This window comes from Heteronotia binoei, chromosome 6 (genome assembly GCF_032191835.1).
Source record: "Heteronotia binoei isolate CCM8104 ecotype False Entrance Well chromosome 6, APGP_CSIRO_Hbin_v1, whole genome shotgun sequence".
Taxonomy (NCBI): Eukaryota; Metazoa; Chordata; class Lepidosauria; order Squamata; family Gekkonidae; genus Heteronotia; species Heteronotia binoei.
The window spans coordinates 140,518,148-140,535,571 of record NC_083228.1 but is presented as its reverse complement, the minus strand read 5'-3'; the positions used below and the strand labels follow the sequence as shown (position 1 = coordinate 140,535,571).

The window sequence follows — 17,424 nt, the reverse complement described above, 5'->3', positions numbered from 1 at the left end:
TTTTTCTGAGCGACTCTAATCCAGAAATCACCTGCGCTGTGGCAAAATTCTTGGCTGTTTTCTCAATACAGAAGAAGAATTGGAGATTTATACCTCGCCCTTCTCTCTGAATCAGAGACTCAGAGTGGCTTATGATCTCTTTTATCTTCTCTCCCCACAACAGACACCCTGTGAGGTGGGTGAGGCTGAGAGGGCTCTCCCAGTAGCTGCCCTTTCAAGGAAACTCCTGTGAAAGCTATGACTAACCCAAGGCCATTCCAGCAGCTGCAGCTGCAGGTGGAAGAGTGGAGAGAGTCAGTTTGGTGTAGTGGTTAAATGTGCGGACTCTTATCTGGGAGAACCAGGTTTGATTCCCCACTCCTCCACTTGCACCTGCTGGAATGGCCTTGGGTCAGCCATAGTTATCACAGGAGTTGTCCTTGAAAGAGCAGCTGCTGTGAGAGCCCTCTCGGCCCCACCCACCTCACAGGGTGTCTGTTGTGGGGGGGGGGGGGGAGATATGGGAGATTGTAAGCCACTCTGAGACTCTGATTCAGAGAGAAGGGCAGGATATAAATCTGCAATTCTTCTTTTTCTCTTCTTCAAACCTGGTTCTCCTAGATAAGAGTCTGCGCACTTAACCACTACGCCAAACCGGCTCTCACAATTCTGGCTACATTAGATTTTATCTCATTAGATTTTAAGTTTATCTCTGATTTATTTCGCGCGTTTAAATCCTTCTGGGTATCTTGTCTCCTGCCATTAAAGGTCTGGAATACCCCTTGTGGAATTTTCGGGACAAGAGGCGACCAGAAATGGTTTGCGTAGAGACCCTGGCCAGTGGACTCCAGGCAGTCAGACCGAGGAAGTCATCCACAAGGCAGGGCAAGTTTAGACGAGGGATGGGAGGATGCGTTTAAATCCACCTTTTATTTGCCCTTCTGGTTGCTGTTCGGGTGCTGTGCTAAACTTTTACATGCAACTGCTTTTGGTTTTTTTCCCCCTTTTTCTCTTCTAATTAAATAGTTTTACTGTTTTGAATGCTGGCAGTCAAACTTTGTACCACATAGATCTCCAACCGCTTTAGACCACGCTGCTTTATGAAGGGAGCCCCGGGGAAAGGGGGAAGGCGTGCAGTTGGATAAGGTGCCAATCCTCCAGGGGTTCCCCGAAGAAGTGCTGTGGCCTCTGTGATACCCAAGTACAGGGTGGCAGAGGACCTTGAGGCCTGGCCTCAGAGCTGGAGAGGGGGATTGGGAGTCCTGTTCCTCTCAATCTGAACCCCTAGACTTAGCAAGTGGTGGCAGCGAGCCCAAGTGGCCGGAGGAGAAATAGCTCCCTCCAAAAAGGGGGCGGGGCTCGGGGAACGGGGTCTGGTAGGCAGACCGGGGCCGTTCCGTCACAGTCTCCTATCCAATACTGACCCGGTCTGACCCTGCTTAGCTTCTGGGATATGATGAAACTGGGCTAGCCTGCTCAGAAAGCCTGATTAGTCCTAATAAGATGGCAGTCTAGTACTTTCCTGGGATTTTCTCCGCTAAGGATTAAAATGGCTAACTGCAGTTTTGAGAAATGTCGCATTGAGCCGCCCAAGGGAGGGACTCTAAACCTGGAGGAGTGGATGTCTTTGTGAGGCGCTATGCTGAGTTTCGTTTATCCACAGCCTAACCCAGCATTTAAAAAAGTAAAATCGTACAAAATTAAAACCGAGTGACCATAAAATCGTACATAAAAAGGCATAAAATACTGCTGAAAACTACAAATATGACAGAACGTGGCAGTTACAGCAAACAGATTGGCAAAGGTGTTTAGCCATTTCCTGACTTAATTATTAGAGTTTTATCAAAGATTTCAGGTTTTCACGGCTGGTAACAGCATTAGGGTTTGTAGAATCTTTCGGGCTCAAGTGCCGTGTTCTACTGGAGAAAGTTTTCCTTCCAGACGTTTCATTCTCAGCTGCGGAGAACATCCTCAGTGGCGTTGCAGCCGGAGCAGGCGCTCTGACCTTCTTGGCTGCTGTGCATTGAATGGGGCCAGGGCTGCTGGAGAGCTGCTATTTGTAGGCTGCAGGGGGTGTGGTGAAAGGGCAATTGGTTTGTGGGTGTGCCCATTGTTTGGTGGGGCTTCCTGGAAGGGTAGTGATAAGGAAAATTAGAGTTTTCCTTATTCTTGCGCAAGCCAGTCAAATGTTGCTAATTTGTATGTAACTTCAGGGTTCTTATCGTCAAGAAGATTCTTAAGGAGTTGCAGCTTTTGACCACTGCTAAAAGGTATGGCCGTGAGAAATGGAAGTACTTTGCGGTGACCATTATAAGCCTCACAGTCAGATATGACAGGGACTAGAGACTCAATACCTTCATTGCAGTAGGGACGCAATCGTTCTTGGAACGGCACTTTTTTGTATCTCCCCTCCACCGCCGCTGAAGGGGGAATGTCCCACCTCGTAAGAGTGAACGTTCTCCTATATTCATTATTTCTTAAGCGGTATAGTGTGCGATTGCCATAAAAAAGGCCAACGCCATGCTGGGAATTATTAGGAAGGGAATCAGCCAGTATCATATTGACCCTGTATAAATCGATGGTGCGGTCTCATTTGGAATACTGTGTACAATTCTGGTCACCGCACCTCAAAAAAGATAGCATTGGAAAAAGTACAGACGAGGACAACTATAACGATTAAAGTGGAACGATTAAAGTGGTTGGAACACTTTCCCTATGCAGAAAGGTTAAAACACTTGGGGCTTTTCAGCTTGGAGAAACGTCGACTGCGGAGTGACATGATCGAGGTTTACAAGATTATGAACGGGATAGAGAAGGCAGAGAAAGAAGTACTTTTCTCCCTTTCTCACAATACGAGAACTCGTGAGCATTCAATGAAATTGCTGAGCAGTCAGGTTAAAACGGATAAAAGGAAGTCCTTCATCCAAAGGGTGATTAACATGTGGGAATTCACTGCCACAGGAGGTGGTGGCGGCTACAAGCATAGCCAACTTCAAGAGGGGATTGGATAAAAAATGGAGCAGAGGTCCATCAGTAGCTATTAGCCCCCCCCCCCCTGTGTGTGTATGTGTGTGTTTTGTCCACTGTGTGACACAGAGTGTTGACTGGAGGGGCCAACATGCCCGCATAGTTAATCTCAGGTTGGGAACTGAACTCCATACCTTCTGCATGCAAAGCATCTGCTCATAAGAACATAAGAGCCCTGCTGGGTCAGACCAGTGAGGGTCCATCTAGTCCAGCCTCCTGTCTCACACAGGGGCCAACCAGTTCCTCTGGAGGGCCAACAACAGGGCAGAGAGGCCGAGGCTTCATAAGGACATCAGAAGAGCCCTGCTGGATCAGACCAGTGAGGATCCATCTAGTCCAGCATCCTGTCTCACACAGAGGCCAACCGGTTCCTCTGGAGGGTCAACAACAGGCAGAGAGGCTGAGGCCTTCATAAGAACATCAGAAGAGCCCTGCTGGATCAGACCAGTGGTCCATCTAGTCCAGCGTCCTGCCTCACACAGTTCTTCTGGAAGTCCAGCAACAGGGCACAGAGGCCAAGGCCTTCCCCTGATGCTGCCTCCTGGCTCTGGGATTCAGAGTCTGACCATCTCTGTACACAGAGGTTCCCTTTGGTTACCATGGCCGCTGAAAGAGCTCTCCTCCACAAATCTATCTATTCCCCTTTTCAAGCTGTTTTTTCCTGTGGCCATAAATACCCCCTCTGGTAGCAAATCCCGCATTTTAATCACTCTCCGTGCAAAGAAGTTTTCCCTTTTATTTGTCCTGAACCTGCTGCCCCTCAGCCTCATTGGACACCCTCGAGTTCTTGTCATTTGGGGAAGGTGGAGAAAAAGTGCTCTCGGTCAACTCTCCCCACCCCATGCATCACTTCATAAACCTCTATCGTGTCCCCCTCCCCTCTCAGTCGTCTCTCTTCTAAACTGAAAAGTCCCAGACTCTTCAGCCTGTCTTCCTAGGGAAAGTGCTCCAACCCCCTAATCAAATGGGTAATTATATACGAGCAGCAGATCTCAGTACTCAAGCTGGGTGAAGACCTTAATGTTCCCTGCTGTAAGCTGCTAACTCGCTCCAAAAACAGGCTTCCGCTATTAGCCAGGGTCCATTTGAAGCTCAGTAAAGGCCCACCATTATCCTTTCTCACTGCAGTTCTGTCACACCGGCCATTACCTTCAGCGGCTGGAGAGTTAACCCTCAGATCCAAACTGTACCTTCTAGACACTGTCCTTTGAAGTAAACTTTCTGTTCCAGACGGAATTTCTCCATCTGTTCTGTTGAGGAGAAGTTGAGCTCCCGAGAGACGGCTTTACATTTCAGGATTTTCTTAGGGACTCGAGCTGGCAGAGAAGAAGAAGAAGATGACATTGGATTTATATTCCGCCCTCCACTCAAGAGTCTCAGAGTGGCTCACAATCTCCTTTATCTCCCTCCCCCACAACAGACACCCTGTGAGGTGGGTGGGGCTGAGAGGGCTCTCACAGCAGCTGCCCTTTCAAGGACAACTTCTGCCAGAGCTATGGCTGACCCAAGGCCATTCCAGCAGGTGCAAGTGGAGGAGTGGGGAATCAAACCTGGTTCTCCCAGATATGAGTCTGCACACTTAACCACTACACCAAACTGGCTCTCAGGAGACAGACACCCTGTGAGTTGGTTTGGACTGAGAGAGCTCTTCAGAAGCCGCCCTTTCAAGGACAACTCCTGCGAGAGCTATGGCTGACCCAAGGCCATTCCAGCAGCTGCAAGTGGAGGAGTGAGGAATCAAACCCGATTCTCCCAGATAAGAGCCCACGTACTTAACCACTACAGCAAATTGGCTCTCAGAAGACAGACACCCTGTGTGGTGGGTGGGGCTGAGAGGGCTCTCACAGCAGCTGCCCTTTCAAGGACAGCTCCTGCCAGAGCTATGGCTGACCCAAGGCCATTCCAGCAGGTGCAAGTGGAGGAGTGGGGAATCAAACCCGGTTCTCCAAGATAAGAGTCCGCACACTTCACCACGACACCAAACTGGCTCTCAAGGAGAGAAAGAGGAGAGAAACGGATTTCTGATTATCGCTCTGGAGAATAAGACGAGCCCCTGCTACAGGATTTAAAACGAAGGCGGATCATGCAAGAGGAAGTCCCACCCGAAGTCGGGCAGGCATGGAAAAAAGCCATTCACCTCACTCAGGGGTGTCAAACTGATTTGTTACGAGGGTCGGATCTGACAAAAATGAGACCTCCTCAGGCCGGGCCACGAGTGCCATAAAATGCAACGCCAGGTAGTGGATATATAAACTTTATAAAGGGCACAAACACAATTAAAGATTTAAAAAAAACCCCTTTAAATAAAACAGTTTAAAAAGCACCATTGCCATAGTTTGTTTATTTAAAAGTCTCTGATAACTGGCACCTCTTGCCCTGAATTACTGCATCAAAATCTGGAGACAATGTTTGTCCTGCAGCAAACCTGAGCAGGCTGTTCAGGTGTGTGGGTGTGAGCTGCAAGCCTACTTTCGATTTACTGACATTCACTGCAGAACTCTCATGGTCAATGCGTTGAGCCTAAGACCCAGGGGAAAACATGGAATGGCTGGGCATAGCAACCTTTATACGTAAGTTGCTTCGTGTGTTAGTCAGCCAAGGGAGAAAATAGAGGCTTTGCTCACTAAGCTTGATTGAGACAGCCTGGCAAAGGAAGCTGTGATGCAGAAGGAAGCAAGAGAGAGAGAAGGAAGCAGACAACAGTGAGTTGCTCGGGGGGGGGGGTTGTTCTAATCTGGCCCCCTGGCCGCATGTTGACACCGCTGGTCTAACTCATTTGTGCCAGACAAGAAACATAGTGAACGATTATTTTTGTACTCTGCTAGCCTAGCCAGTTTGGTGTAGTGGTTAAGTGCGTGGACTCAAATCTGGGAGAACCGGGTTTACTTCCCCGCTCCTCCACTTGCACCTGCTGGAATGGCCTTGAGTTGGCCATAGCTATCGCAGGAGTTGTCCTTGAAAGGGCAGCCGCTGTGAGAGCCTTCTCAGCCCCACCCAACACAGGGTGTCTGTTGTGGGGGGAGAAGATATGGGAGATTGTAAGCCGCTCTGAGTCTCTGATTCAGAGAGAAGGGCGGGGTATAAATCTGCAGTCTCCTTCTTCTCTGAATCAGAGACTCAGAGCGGCTTACAATCTCCCATATCTTCTCCCCCCACAACAGACACCCTGTGAGGTGGGTGGGGCTGAGAGGGCTCTCCCAGCAGCTGCCCTTTCAAGGACAACTCTTGCGATACCTATGGCTGACCCAAGGCCATTTCAGCAGCTGCAAGTGGAAGAATGGGGAATCAAACCTGGTTCTCCCAGATAAGAGTTCACACACCTTTAAAAAGTGTTTTTCCTAGCTTTATAGGGAAAACAAGAGATGGATTAATTGTTAAAAAGGTAGACAATACAGGTGTTATATAAATTGCTAGACTTGGTTCTTTAATAATAATGCTTCTCAGGAGAAACTGTAGATATTGAATTAGATGTACTACCAGGTTGTATACTTTTTATTTGAGGTTTTTTTTTTCCCTTAAGGATAAAGATATAAATTTTCCGTGTTTTTGTTAATGAGGATAGGGCCAATCGGTTAAATTACTTTGGGTTTTTTTCAAAAAAAGTTTACGCCAAAGTAGTAAGCTTTGCGTTGAGACTGCCCTGACTTGTGCAGATTCATATGTGTGGAAGAAGAAATGTTTAGACGTGTATTGCAAATAATAGTTTGGTAAAAACGTTTTTTAATGGAAGATAAAGACGGCAAAACGTATGGAGAATGAAGATAAAGGCGGCAAAACGTATGGAGAATGGAAGATAAAGACGGCAAAACGTATGGAGAATTTTATACTTGCAGGTAGATTGAATTGAATATCTTATTTGGAGGTAGATTTAAAATTGATGGTATTTGTATTTTTTCTCCCCCCCCCCCCCATCTTCCTATTCCGAGTATGCCCTCCCTCCTTCCCTTTTTATGCTTTTTCTTTTCTAATTAAAACTATTAAAAATTATATAAAGAGTTCACGCACTTAACCACTACACCAAACTGTCTCTCAAAGATACTCAAAGCAGGTTACACAGAGTACTGGTAGAGGTTCTGGAAGGGGCAGAGACCCTGTGATTTCAGAAAATGAAAGAAAAGGACCGGCTCAGCAGCTATTCGAGGTGTCACCCTTTCCTCTCAGCAGGGATATTATCAATTACCTTGGTGGCCGAGGCCACACTATAGGCTTTAATGGTGTATTTTTAGCCTTTTAGCAAAACCCATGGAAGTCACTAAGCGGGTTCTAGCCTGGTGATTTTTCTGCAAAAAGCGCTGGACGGAAAAAAGAGCAAAAGAGATCTGAAGGCTAAAGTGGAGCTTGGTTTAAAAAAAAAAAAAGGCAAAAAGGCAGATTAATGGCTTGTCGGAGCATTCCTCCGTCTGGCTCTGCATTTGCAGCCGCAGCCAGGAAAGCTCTCAAGAGTGTCAAGCGGAAGACACGCTGTGTTAAAGGGATGGGGAGGGGGACAAAAAGCTGCCAGAAGCCAGACTGGAGAAGCTGATGCTGCCCGGCGCCCGTGAAGTGTGGCGGCTGGGAGGAGCCACCTGCGCTCGTGCGCTGCCCGATTCGTTCCCACTTCAGGGAGAAGTCCATCGGTGTGTCTCATTAAAAAAAGGAAAAGCAGACCCTCGGGAACAATTCAGGCAGGGGCGGCCAAACTTGCTTACTGCAAGAGCCACGTAGAATGAACATCAGTTGTTTGAGAGCCACAAGACATGAATGTCAGATGTCGGAGGGAGGGAGGGAGGGAGGGAGGAAGGAAGGAAGGAAGGAAGGAAGGAAGGAAGGAAGGAAGGAAGGAAGGAAGGAAGGAAGGAAGGAAGGAAGGAAGGAAGGAAGGAAGGAAGGAAGGAAGGAAAATAGAGGAGGAAGGAAGGAAGGAAAATAGAGGAGGGAGGGAGGAAAATAGAGGAGGGCGGAAGGAAGGAAAATAGTGGAGGGAGGAGGAAGGAAGGAAAATAGAGGGAGGGAGGGAGGGAGGGAGGGAGGAAGGAAGGAAGGAAGGAAGGAAGGAAGGAAGGAAGGAAGGAAGGAAGGAAGGAAGGAAGGAAGGATAATAGAGGAGGGAGGGAGGAAGGAAGGAAAATAGAGAAGGAGGGAGGGAGGAAGGAAGGAAGGAAAATAGAGGAGGGAGGGAGGAAAATAGAGGAGGGAGGGAGGAAAATAGAGAAGGGAGGGAGGGAGGAAGGAAGGAAAATAGTGGAGGGAGGGAGGGAGGGAGGAAGGAAAATAGAGGGAGGAAGGAAGGATAATAGAGGAGGGAGGGAGGAAGGAAGGAAAATAGAGGAAGGAGGGAGGAAGGAAGGAAAATAGAGGAGGGAGGAAGGAAGGAAAATAGTGGAGGGAGGGAGGGAGGAAGGAAAATAGAGGAGGGAGGGAAGGAAAATAGAGAAGGGAGGGAGGAAGGAAGGAAAATAGAAGGGAGGGAGGGAAGGAAGGAAGGAAAATAGAGGAAGGAAGGATAATAGAGGAGGGAGGGAGGAAAGAAGGAAGAAAGGAAGGAAAATAGAGGAGGGAGGGAGGAAGGAAGGAAGGAAAATAGAGGGGGGAGGAAGTAGGAAGGCAAATAGAGGAGGAAGGGAGGGAAGGAAGGAAAATAGAGGAGAGAGGGAGGGAGGAAAGAAGGAAGGAAGGCACATAGAGAGGATGGAGGATTTCCAGCAGGCTCTGCTTGTCAGAATTTTGCACTGGAGTCCCCGCGTATAAGAAATTGTTGTTACTATCGGGAAAGCCATGACGCATTGGATGGTGTAAAGGTCTACGACTGAGGAAGGCATTGCCGAAGCCGGTCTCCTTGACTAATCGACTGCTACACTGAAGGCTATTTTCCCTGGATTCATGTCGTAAGACGGCCAACATTACCTTTGGACACAGCGACGGCGACTTCGATAGAGAGACTTTTCCCATTGGACTTGCGTGCATTTGTACCTTTAAATTTAAATATGCTAAAATGTTGATCTTTTTGTGCTACTCGGATTATTCTTAGCTTTGCTATATTTCTGCCAAGTATCCTCTGTGTTCACCCCCTTGAGTTCAGGCATAACTGAACAGGGCTGGGTATATGGGCTGACTGACACATCAGATACGGCCCAGCTGGCCACAGCCAACAATGCCCAGAATGCCAGGAACGGAGAGGGCGGCTCATCTCCTTGATTTCCTTAGGGGCCCTTTGCTAGTAAAGGCTGAGCAGGTTCGCTCACCTTGCAGACGGGGACGGCCCTGCCGCTAGGCAAGCTAGGCAACTGCGTAGGGCGCCGACCTTCTGAGGGCACCAAACTGGGCACCCCCATGTGACTCGGTGATGTTCACAGTGCAAAGGGGAGGGGGGAGCGCCAGAAATCAGCCTTGCCTAGGGTGCCAGGCAGTCCAGGGCCGACCCCGCTTGCGGAGGTTGGGGGCGGTCCTGGTGGCACCGCAAAGCTCCACCTGCTGGCCGCTTGCTATCGCTGCAGCCATCTCAAAAGTGCTTTTCAAACGTACTTTTGGCACGGAATGCTGCTGCTCTGATATAATTTCTGTTTAAAGTAAGTTCATTTTTAAAAAAAGACTACACCTAATTTCTAGGTCCGCCTCACAGATCGTAAGCCAAAGAGCCAGTTTGGTGTAGTGGTTAAGTCATAGAATCATAGAGTTGGAAGGGACCTCCAGGGTCATCTAGTCCAACCCCCTGAACAATGCAGGAAACCCACAAACACCTCCCCCTAAATTCACAGGATCTTCATTGCTGTCAGATGGCCATCTAGCCTCTGTTGAAAAACCTCCAAGGAAGGAGAGCCCCCACCCCCCCAAGGAAGCCTGTTCCACTGAGGAACCGCTCTAAACTCACAAACCCCTCCCCCTTAATTCACAGGATCTTCATTGCTGTCAGATGGCCATCTAGCCTCTGTTGAAAAACCTTCAAGGAAGTCAGCCCACCACCTTCCGAGGAAGCCTGTTCCACTGAGGAATTGCTCTAACGGTCAGGAAGTTCTTCCTAATGTTGAGCCGGAAACTCTTTTGATTTAATTTCAACCCACTGGTTCTGGTCTTAGCTTCCGGGGCCACAGAAAACAATTCCACACCATCCTCTAGATGACAGCCCTTCAAGGACTTGAAGTGTGTGGACTCTTATCTGGGAGAACTGGGTTTGATTCCCCACTCCTCCACCTGCAGCTGCTGGAATGGCCTTGGGTCAGCCATAGCTATCGCAGGAGTTGTTCTTGAAAGGGCAGCTGCTGAGAGAGCTCTCTCACCCCACATACCTCACAGGGCGTCTGTTGTGGGGGGGAGGGGAAGATAGAGGAGATTGTGAGCCGCTCTGAGATTCACAGTATAGGGGTGGGATACAAATCCAATATTTATTTATTTATTACATTAAACTTCTATCCCGCCCTCTCCGCAAGTGGACTCAGGGCGGCTTACAACATTCATTTATACAATTAAGAACAATAAATCAATAAGATCAATATCATCTTCGAAGAAGAAGAAGAAGAAGCATTCAGTGAATTGTTCACAATTACAACATATGTACAACATATGAAGCTGCCTTCTACTGAATCAGACCCTCCTGGGTCCATCAAAGTCAGACTTGTCTTCTCAGACTGGCAGCGGCTCTCCAGGGTCTCAAGCTGAGGTTTTTCATACTTATTTGCCTGGACCCTTTTTTGGAGATGCCGGGGATTGAACCTGGGACCTTCTGCTTCCCAAGCAGATGCTCTACCACTGAGCCACCATCCCTTTATAAACTGTTCCAAGCAATACCTTTTAAAACAAGAGCAAGAGTCCGGTAGCACCTTAAAGACTAACACAATTTGGGGCAGGGGATGAGCTTTTGTGAGTCGCTGCTCGCTTCTTCAGACACCCAGCCACAATTTTGTTAGTCTTTAAGGAGCTCCCGGACCCTTGCTCTTTTCTTCTGCTACAGACTAACGTGGTGACTCAGCTTGATCTATTGTCATTTAAAACAAGCCAAGTTTTACAATAAGGAGCCCGGTGGCGCAGAGTGGTAAAGCTGCAGTACTGCAGTCCAAGCTCTGCTCACCACCTGAGTTCGATCCTGCAGAAGCTGGGTTCAGGTAGCCAGCTCAAGGTTGACTCAGCCTTCCATCCTTCCGAGGTCGGTCAAATGAGTGCCCAGCTTGCTGGGGGGAGGGGAAGTGTAGAGGACTGGGAAGGCAACAGCAAACCACCCCATAAAAAGTCTGCCATGAAAACGTTGTGAAAGCAACGCCACCCCAGAGTCGGAAACGACTGGTGCTTGCACAGGGGACTACCTTTACCTTTAAGAGCCCCGTGGCGCAGAGTGGTAAAGCTGCAGTCCTAAGCTCTGCTCACGACCTGAGTTCGATCCCAGCAGAATCTGGGTTCAGGTAGCCAGCTCTAGGTTGACTCAGCCTTCCATCCTTCCGAGGTCGGTCAAATGAGTGCCCAGCTTGCTGGGGGGAAAGCGTAGATGACTGGGGAAGGCAATGGCAAACCACCCCGTAAAAAGTCTGCCATGAAAACATCGTGATGTGACGTCACCCCATGGTTTGGTCATGCCTCAGTGCTTTCACAGGGGACTACCGAGGGCCGGCCCGCAGGGCCCCACGTAGCCTTGCCGCCTGCTGCCCCCCCCCCACTCTCCCTACCACCCATTCACAGGCGGGGAGAAGAGCCGGCGATGGGGCTGGGAAGGAGGGGAGAAAGCAGCAGCGATCGGGGCTGGGAGGGAGGCAGAGAGAAGAGCTGCTGATCGGGGCTGGGAGGGCAGGGAAGGAGACGGGGAGAAGCCGCGGCAAGGCAATTTGGCGCCCCTGCAGGGCCAGCGCCCTAGGCAAGCGTATAGTTTGCCTAGTGGAAGAGCCGGCCCTGGGACTACCTTTACCTTTAATTTCATAATTGCACTTAACTCCTTTGTTTCTGTAGTCAGCAAAAACCAGGAAGCCTGCGGATGATGAAAGGGTTTTAAAAATTATTCTGACAAAAGTTCAGGCTTCAAAAAGTCCTGACCGCTAGTCGAGGGACAAAACCTTTTTTTTTTTTTTTTGCCATCAAATGGTGCAGCTAAACACCTTCTTGAAGGATGCAAGGAGCGTCCTGCTGATTTCGATCAGGGCCCATTTGCTCCTCACCAGCCTTTGCAAAAAAAACCCTGCAGGAAGCGGCTGCCGGGTGGCCCACTAAAAACTGGCCAGCGGTTCACCGGTGAACTGCATCCTACTTTCTAGAGGGGGATTCCCCAGTGGGGCACTCACAGGCAGCGTCCAGCGATGCTCCCTCTAAGCCGTGGAGTCTTTGTGAGCAAAAATTCGACTTCGGGAGCCGCTGGCGTTCAAGTGCTGTGCGAGCAATTGGGCTACCGCATAAATGAGTTTAGAATCATAGAGTTGGAAGGGACCTAACTCAGCTTGGAGGGAACACTGCCTGCCACTACTTCCCACCAGGAGGTTCTGGGCACCACATTTTAAGAATACAGACAATCTGGAACGGGTCCAGAATCACTTTGCCAAGCCAAGCCAGCGGCTTAGAGAATACCTTTAAAGTTAAAGTTGCTTTCTTTCCATCCCTCCTCCATCTAGTCCAACCCCTGCACAATGCAGGAGACTCACAAATACCTCCCCTCAAATCCACAGGATCCTCATTGCTGTCAGATGGCCATCTAGCCTCTGTTGGAAAACCTCCAAGGAAGGAGAGCCCACCACCTTCTGAGGAGGAAGCCTGTTCCACTGAGGAACTGCTCTAAACTCACAAACACCTCCCCCTAAATTCACAGGATCTTCATTGCTGTCAGATGGCCCTCTAGCCTGTTTAAAAACCTCCAAGGAAGGAGAGCCCACCACCTTCCGAGGAGGAAGCCTGTTCCACTGAGGAACCGCTCTAAACTCACAAACACCTCCCCCCTAAATCCACAGGATCTTCATTGCTGTCAGATGGCCCTCTAGCCTGTTTAAAAACCTCCAAGGAAGGAGAGCCCACCACCTTCCGAGGAGGAAGCCTGTTCCACTGAGGAACCTCTCTAAACTCACAAACACCTCCCCCTAAATTCACAGGATCTTCATTGCTGTCAAATGGCCCTCTAGCCTGTTTAAAAACCTCCAAGGAAGGAGAGCCCACCACCTTCCGAGGAGGAAGCCTGTTCCACTGAGGAACCGCTCTAAACTCACAAACACCTCCCCCTAAATCCACAGGATCCTCATTGCTGTCAGATGGCCATCGAGCCTCTGTTGAAAAACCTCCAAGGAAGGAGAGCCCACCACCTCCCCAGGAGGAAGCCTGTTCCACTGAGGAACCGCTCTAAACTCACAAACACCTCCCCCTAAATTCACATGATCTTCATTGCTGTCAGATGGCCCTCTAGCCTGTTTAAAAACCTCCAAGGAAGGGGAGCCCACCACCTCCCAAGGAGGAAGCCTGTTCCACTGAGGAACTGCTCTAAACTCACAAACACCTCCCCTAATTCACAGGATCTTCATTGCTGTCAGATGGCCCTCTAGCCTGTTTAAAAACCTCCAAGGAAGGAGAGCCACCACCTCCCGAGGAAGCCTATTCCACTGAGGAACCGCTCTGAACTCACAAACACCTCCCCCTAAATTCACAGGATCCACATTGCTGTCAGATGGCCATCTAGCCTCTGTTGAAAAACCTCCAAGGACGGAGAGCCCACCACCTCCCAAGGAGGAAGCCTGTTCCACTGAGGAACCGCTCTAATGGTCAGGAAGTTCTTCCTAATGTTGAGCTGGAAACTCTTTGTATTTAATTTCAACCCGTTGGTTCTGGTCCTACCTTCTGGGGCCACAGAAAACAATTCCATACCATCCTCTATAGGACAGCCCTTCAAGGACTTGAAGATGGTGATCGTATCACCTCTCAGCCGCCTCCTCTCCAGGCTAAACATCCCCAGCTCCTTCAACCTTTCCTCATAGGACTTAAGTCTCCAGACCCCTCATCATCTTCGTTGCCCTCCTCTGGACCAGTCTGCTCTGCGGCCATCCTTCCTGCGCTGACAAAAATGTGTGAGCTGGAGGCTAAGGAACTGTGAGCCAGCTCACGCTAACTCAGCTTGGGGGGAACACTGCCTGACAGTACTTCCCACCATGAGGTTCTGGGCACCACATTTTAAGAAGGATACAGACAATCTGGAACGGGTCCAGAATCACTTTGCCAAGCCAAGCCAGCGGCTTAGAGAATACATTTAAAGTTGCTTTCTTTCCATCCCTCCTCCATCTTTTTGCCTTCCTTCCTTCCAACAAGTGATGCTTATGTCTTGTGGCTCTCAAACATTTGACGTTTATTCTATGTGGCTCTTACATTAAGCAGGTTTGGCCACCCCTCTCCTGTAGCTTTCCCCGCTCCTTTCTCAGATCACCTGCACTGTGGATATTTAGACTACAAGCCCATCAGAGGCAAAGAATGTCATTTTTGCCTATGCTGAAGTGTTATGAAGAAGACTGAAGGCTGCAGATTTATACCCCGCCCTTCTCTCTGAATTAAGAGACTCAGAGCGGCTTACAATCTCCTTTATCTTCTCCCCGCACAACAGACACCCTGTGAGGTTGGCGGGGCTGAGAGGGCTCTCACAGCAGCTGCCCCTTCAAGGACAACGCCTGCGAGAGCTATGGCTGACCCAAGGCCAGTCCAGCAGCTCTAAGTGGAGGAGTGGGGAATCAAACCCGGTTCTCCCAGATAAGAGTCCACACACTTAACCATTACACCAAACTGGCCCTTTCAAGGACAACCTCTGCCAGAGCTATGGCTGACCCAAGGCCATCCCAGCAGCTGCAAGTGGAGGAGTGGGAATCAAACCCGGTTCTCCCAGATAAGAGTCCACACACTTAACCATTACACCAAACTGGCCCTTTCAAGGACAACCTCTGCCAGAGCTATGGCTGACCCAAGGCCAATCCCAGCAGCTGCAAGTGGAGGAGTGGGGAATCAAACCCAGTTCTCCCAGATAAGAGTCCACACACTTAACCATTACACCAAACTGGCCCTTTCAAGGACAACCTCTGCCAGAGCTATGGCTGACCCAAGGCCATCCCAGCAGCTGCAAGTGGAGGAGTGGGGAATCAAACCCGGTTCTCCCAGATAAGAGTCCACACACTTAACCATTACACCAAACTGGCCCTTTCAAGGACAACCTCTGCCAGAGCTATGGCTGACCCAAGGCCATCCCAGCAGCTGCAAGTGGAGGAGTGGGGAATCAAACCCGGTTCTCCCAGATAAGAGTCCACACACTTAACCATTACACCAAACTGGCCCTTTCAAGGACAACCTCTGCAGAGCTATGGCTGACCCAAGGCCATCCCAGCAGCTGCAAGTGGAGGAGTGGGGAATCAAACCCAGTTCTCCCCGGTAAGAGTCCGCGCATTTAACCACTACACCAAACTGGCTCCCCCACTACACCAAACTGGTTATGCACACAGAAAGTCCTATACCAAGAAACCACTGTCTACCGCATGTCAGGAAGTTCTACCTCTCCTACACCCGCCCATCACAGAACAAAACCCCGAAAATACCCTTCATGTTCTACTCCAGGGACGGAGAGGTCTTCTGTTCCTTGCCAGAGAATCTTCCCCGTTTCCGCATCTCGGAGATTCATCCAGTTCCTGTTTGCGCAGCGGTTAAGGAAAAAGAGATGGCGTCTCTTAACTCTACCGGCTACACTTCTTCCCCCAACCCGGTCCGGTCCCGTCCAATGCGCACGTTTTGAAAACGGCTGAAAACCTCAATAAAGCGCTCTGGTTGGCGGCCTCTCGGCACAAAGACGAGACCTCTGATTAAAGTTCACAGCAGCGCTCCACTCTCGTGTACCGCAGGTGTTTTCGACTTCTGGAGGGCACCTCTCCAGGTGCTGATCGAGGACGTGGCAGAAAAGTGTCGCTGAGTTAACGGCCAACTTACAGTGACCCAGGAGGGTTCTCGGGACAAGAGACATTCAGCGGCCATTTGCCATTTCCTGCCTCTGCGTAGCAACCACAGACGTCCTTGGTGGTCCCCCATCCAGGGCTTTCTTTGTAGCAGGGACTCCTTTGCATACTAGGCCACACACCCCCTGATGTAGCCAATCCTCCAAGAGCTTACAGTAGGCCCCGTGCTAAGCACCCTGTAAACTCTTGGAGGATTGGCTACAGCAGGGGGGGTGCGGCCAAATACGCAAAGGAGCTCCTGCTCCAAGAAAAGCCCTTGCGAAGAAACCACGATGCCAGCTAGAACATCTGAGCTGTACTTTTGTTTGCTCCTCCTGCCTCCGTATATAAAACTGAAGTGTGGCCAGAGGCTGGGGTTGCCGTCCTCCAGGTGGAAGCGAAATCCAAAGCACAAGGCTTTTCCGCGAAAACCAGCCTCCGTACAACCAACAAACTCACCGGACCATTCAACGAATTAAGAACTTTAACTCCGCATGGGTTAAATAATGATTGGGACCGAACATGCTTTCTGTAATCAATTGGATCTGTGTATTTATATTGTGTCTGGTGATTTGTAATTTTATGTTTGGCACATTGCTGTAGCCTGTTACATTGTATCTTTAAGGAAGGCCAAAGTATGTTACATATATACCACTTATAACTAACTGTTTTTCTCTAGCACTATTCAAGTGCCTTTCAATGTTAACGGAATGGTGTTTTTTGCCCAGGGTATGAAAATGTTGTCAAAAGGTACGTTTTAACTTTTTAGCTCCATGTGAAGAGTTGTAGCTTATATGTATACCGGTTAATATTTTATATGATTATGCATTTATGTTTCTCGCAGCTCGAAGAAGCCTGTGCGAAACAAGGGTTCCGGTACGACCTTGTTCTTTTCACCTTTTGGATTGCCGGCTGCATATATGGAGAGACACTGATCGATTTCACAACTATTTCACCAGGATTCCTTGGAATGAACTGAGCATCGATTGCTGTAAAGACTGCATTGATTCTTGGTGAACGCGTTCCCTATTTTGCTAAGGACTAATTGTATGGTCTATCATGAACTACTATATGCTTTTGTATTTGTTGAATTGTTTGGTGAGTTTGTTGGTTGTACGGAGGCTGGTTTTCACGGAAAGCCTCGTGCTTTGGATTTCTCTGCCTATAATTGCCGTGATTCTCTTTATGGATTGCACAACCCCCAGGTGGTAGCTGGAGATCTCCCTTTATTACAACCAGCCAGGGGGTGGAATTCTAGCAGGAACTCCTTTGCATATTAGGCCGCACCCCCCCCCGATGCAGCCAATCCTCCTGGAGCTTACAGCAGGCCCTGTGAGAAGAGCCCTGAAAGCTCTTGGAGGACTGGCTACATCAGAGGGGCGTGGCCTGATATGCAAAGGAGTTCCTGCTACAAAAAAAGCCCTGCTCCCATCCAAGTACTCCCCAGGGTTGACCCTTCTTTGCTTCCAAGAGGTATAAAATACAAGAAAAGCCCCAGGGTAACAAAAGACTCAAATACTTAACAACACTT

The 17,424-nt window shown here is 49.3% G+C and overlaps 1 protein-coding gene across 1 annotated transcript in view; it reads right to left on the bottom strand.

Annotated features, from left to right (window-relative positions):
- The window catches only part of PDE6D (phosphodiesterase 6D), a 67,022-nt gene that overhangs the window by 8,884 nt on the left and 40,714 nt on the right, over positions 1–17,424 (bottom strand). Inside the window, exons 2-3 of the mRNA XM_060242829.1 lie at positions 15,493–15,593; positions 4,197–4,322 (exon numbers count right to left, since the gene is read on the bottom strand). Coding sequence (XP_060098812.1) covers positions 4,197–4,322; positions 15,493–15,593 — 227 coding nt within the window. The remainder of the gene's footprint in view (positions 1–4,196; positions 4,323–15,492; positions 15,594–17,424) is intronic.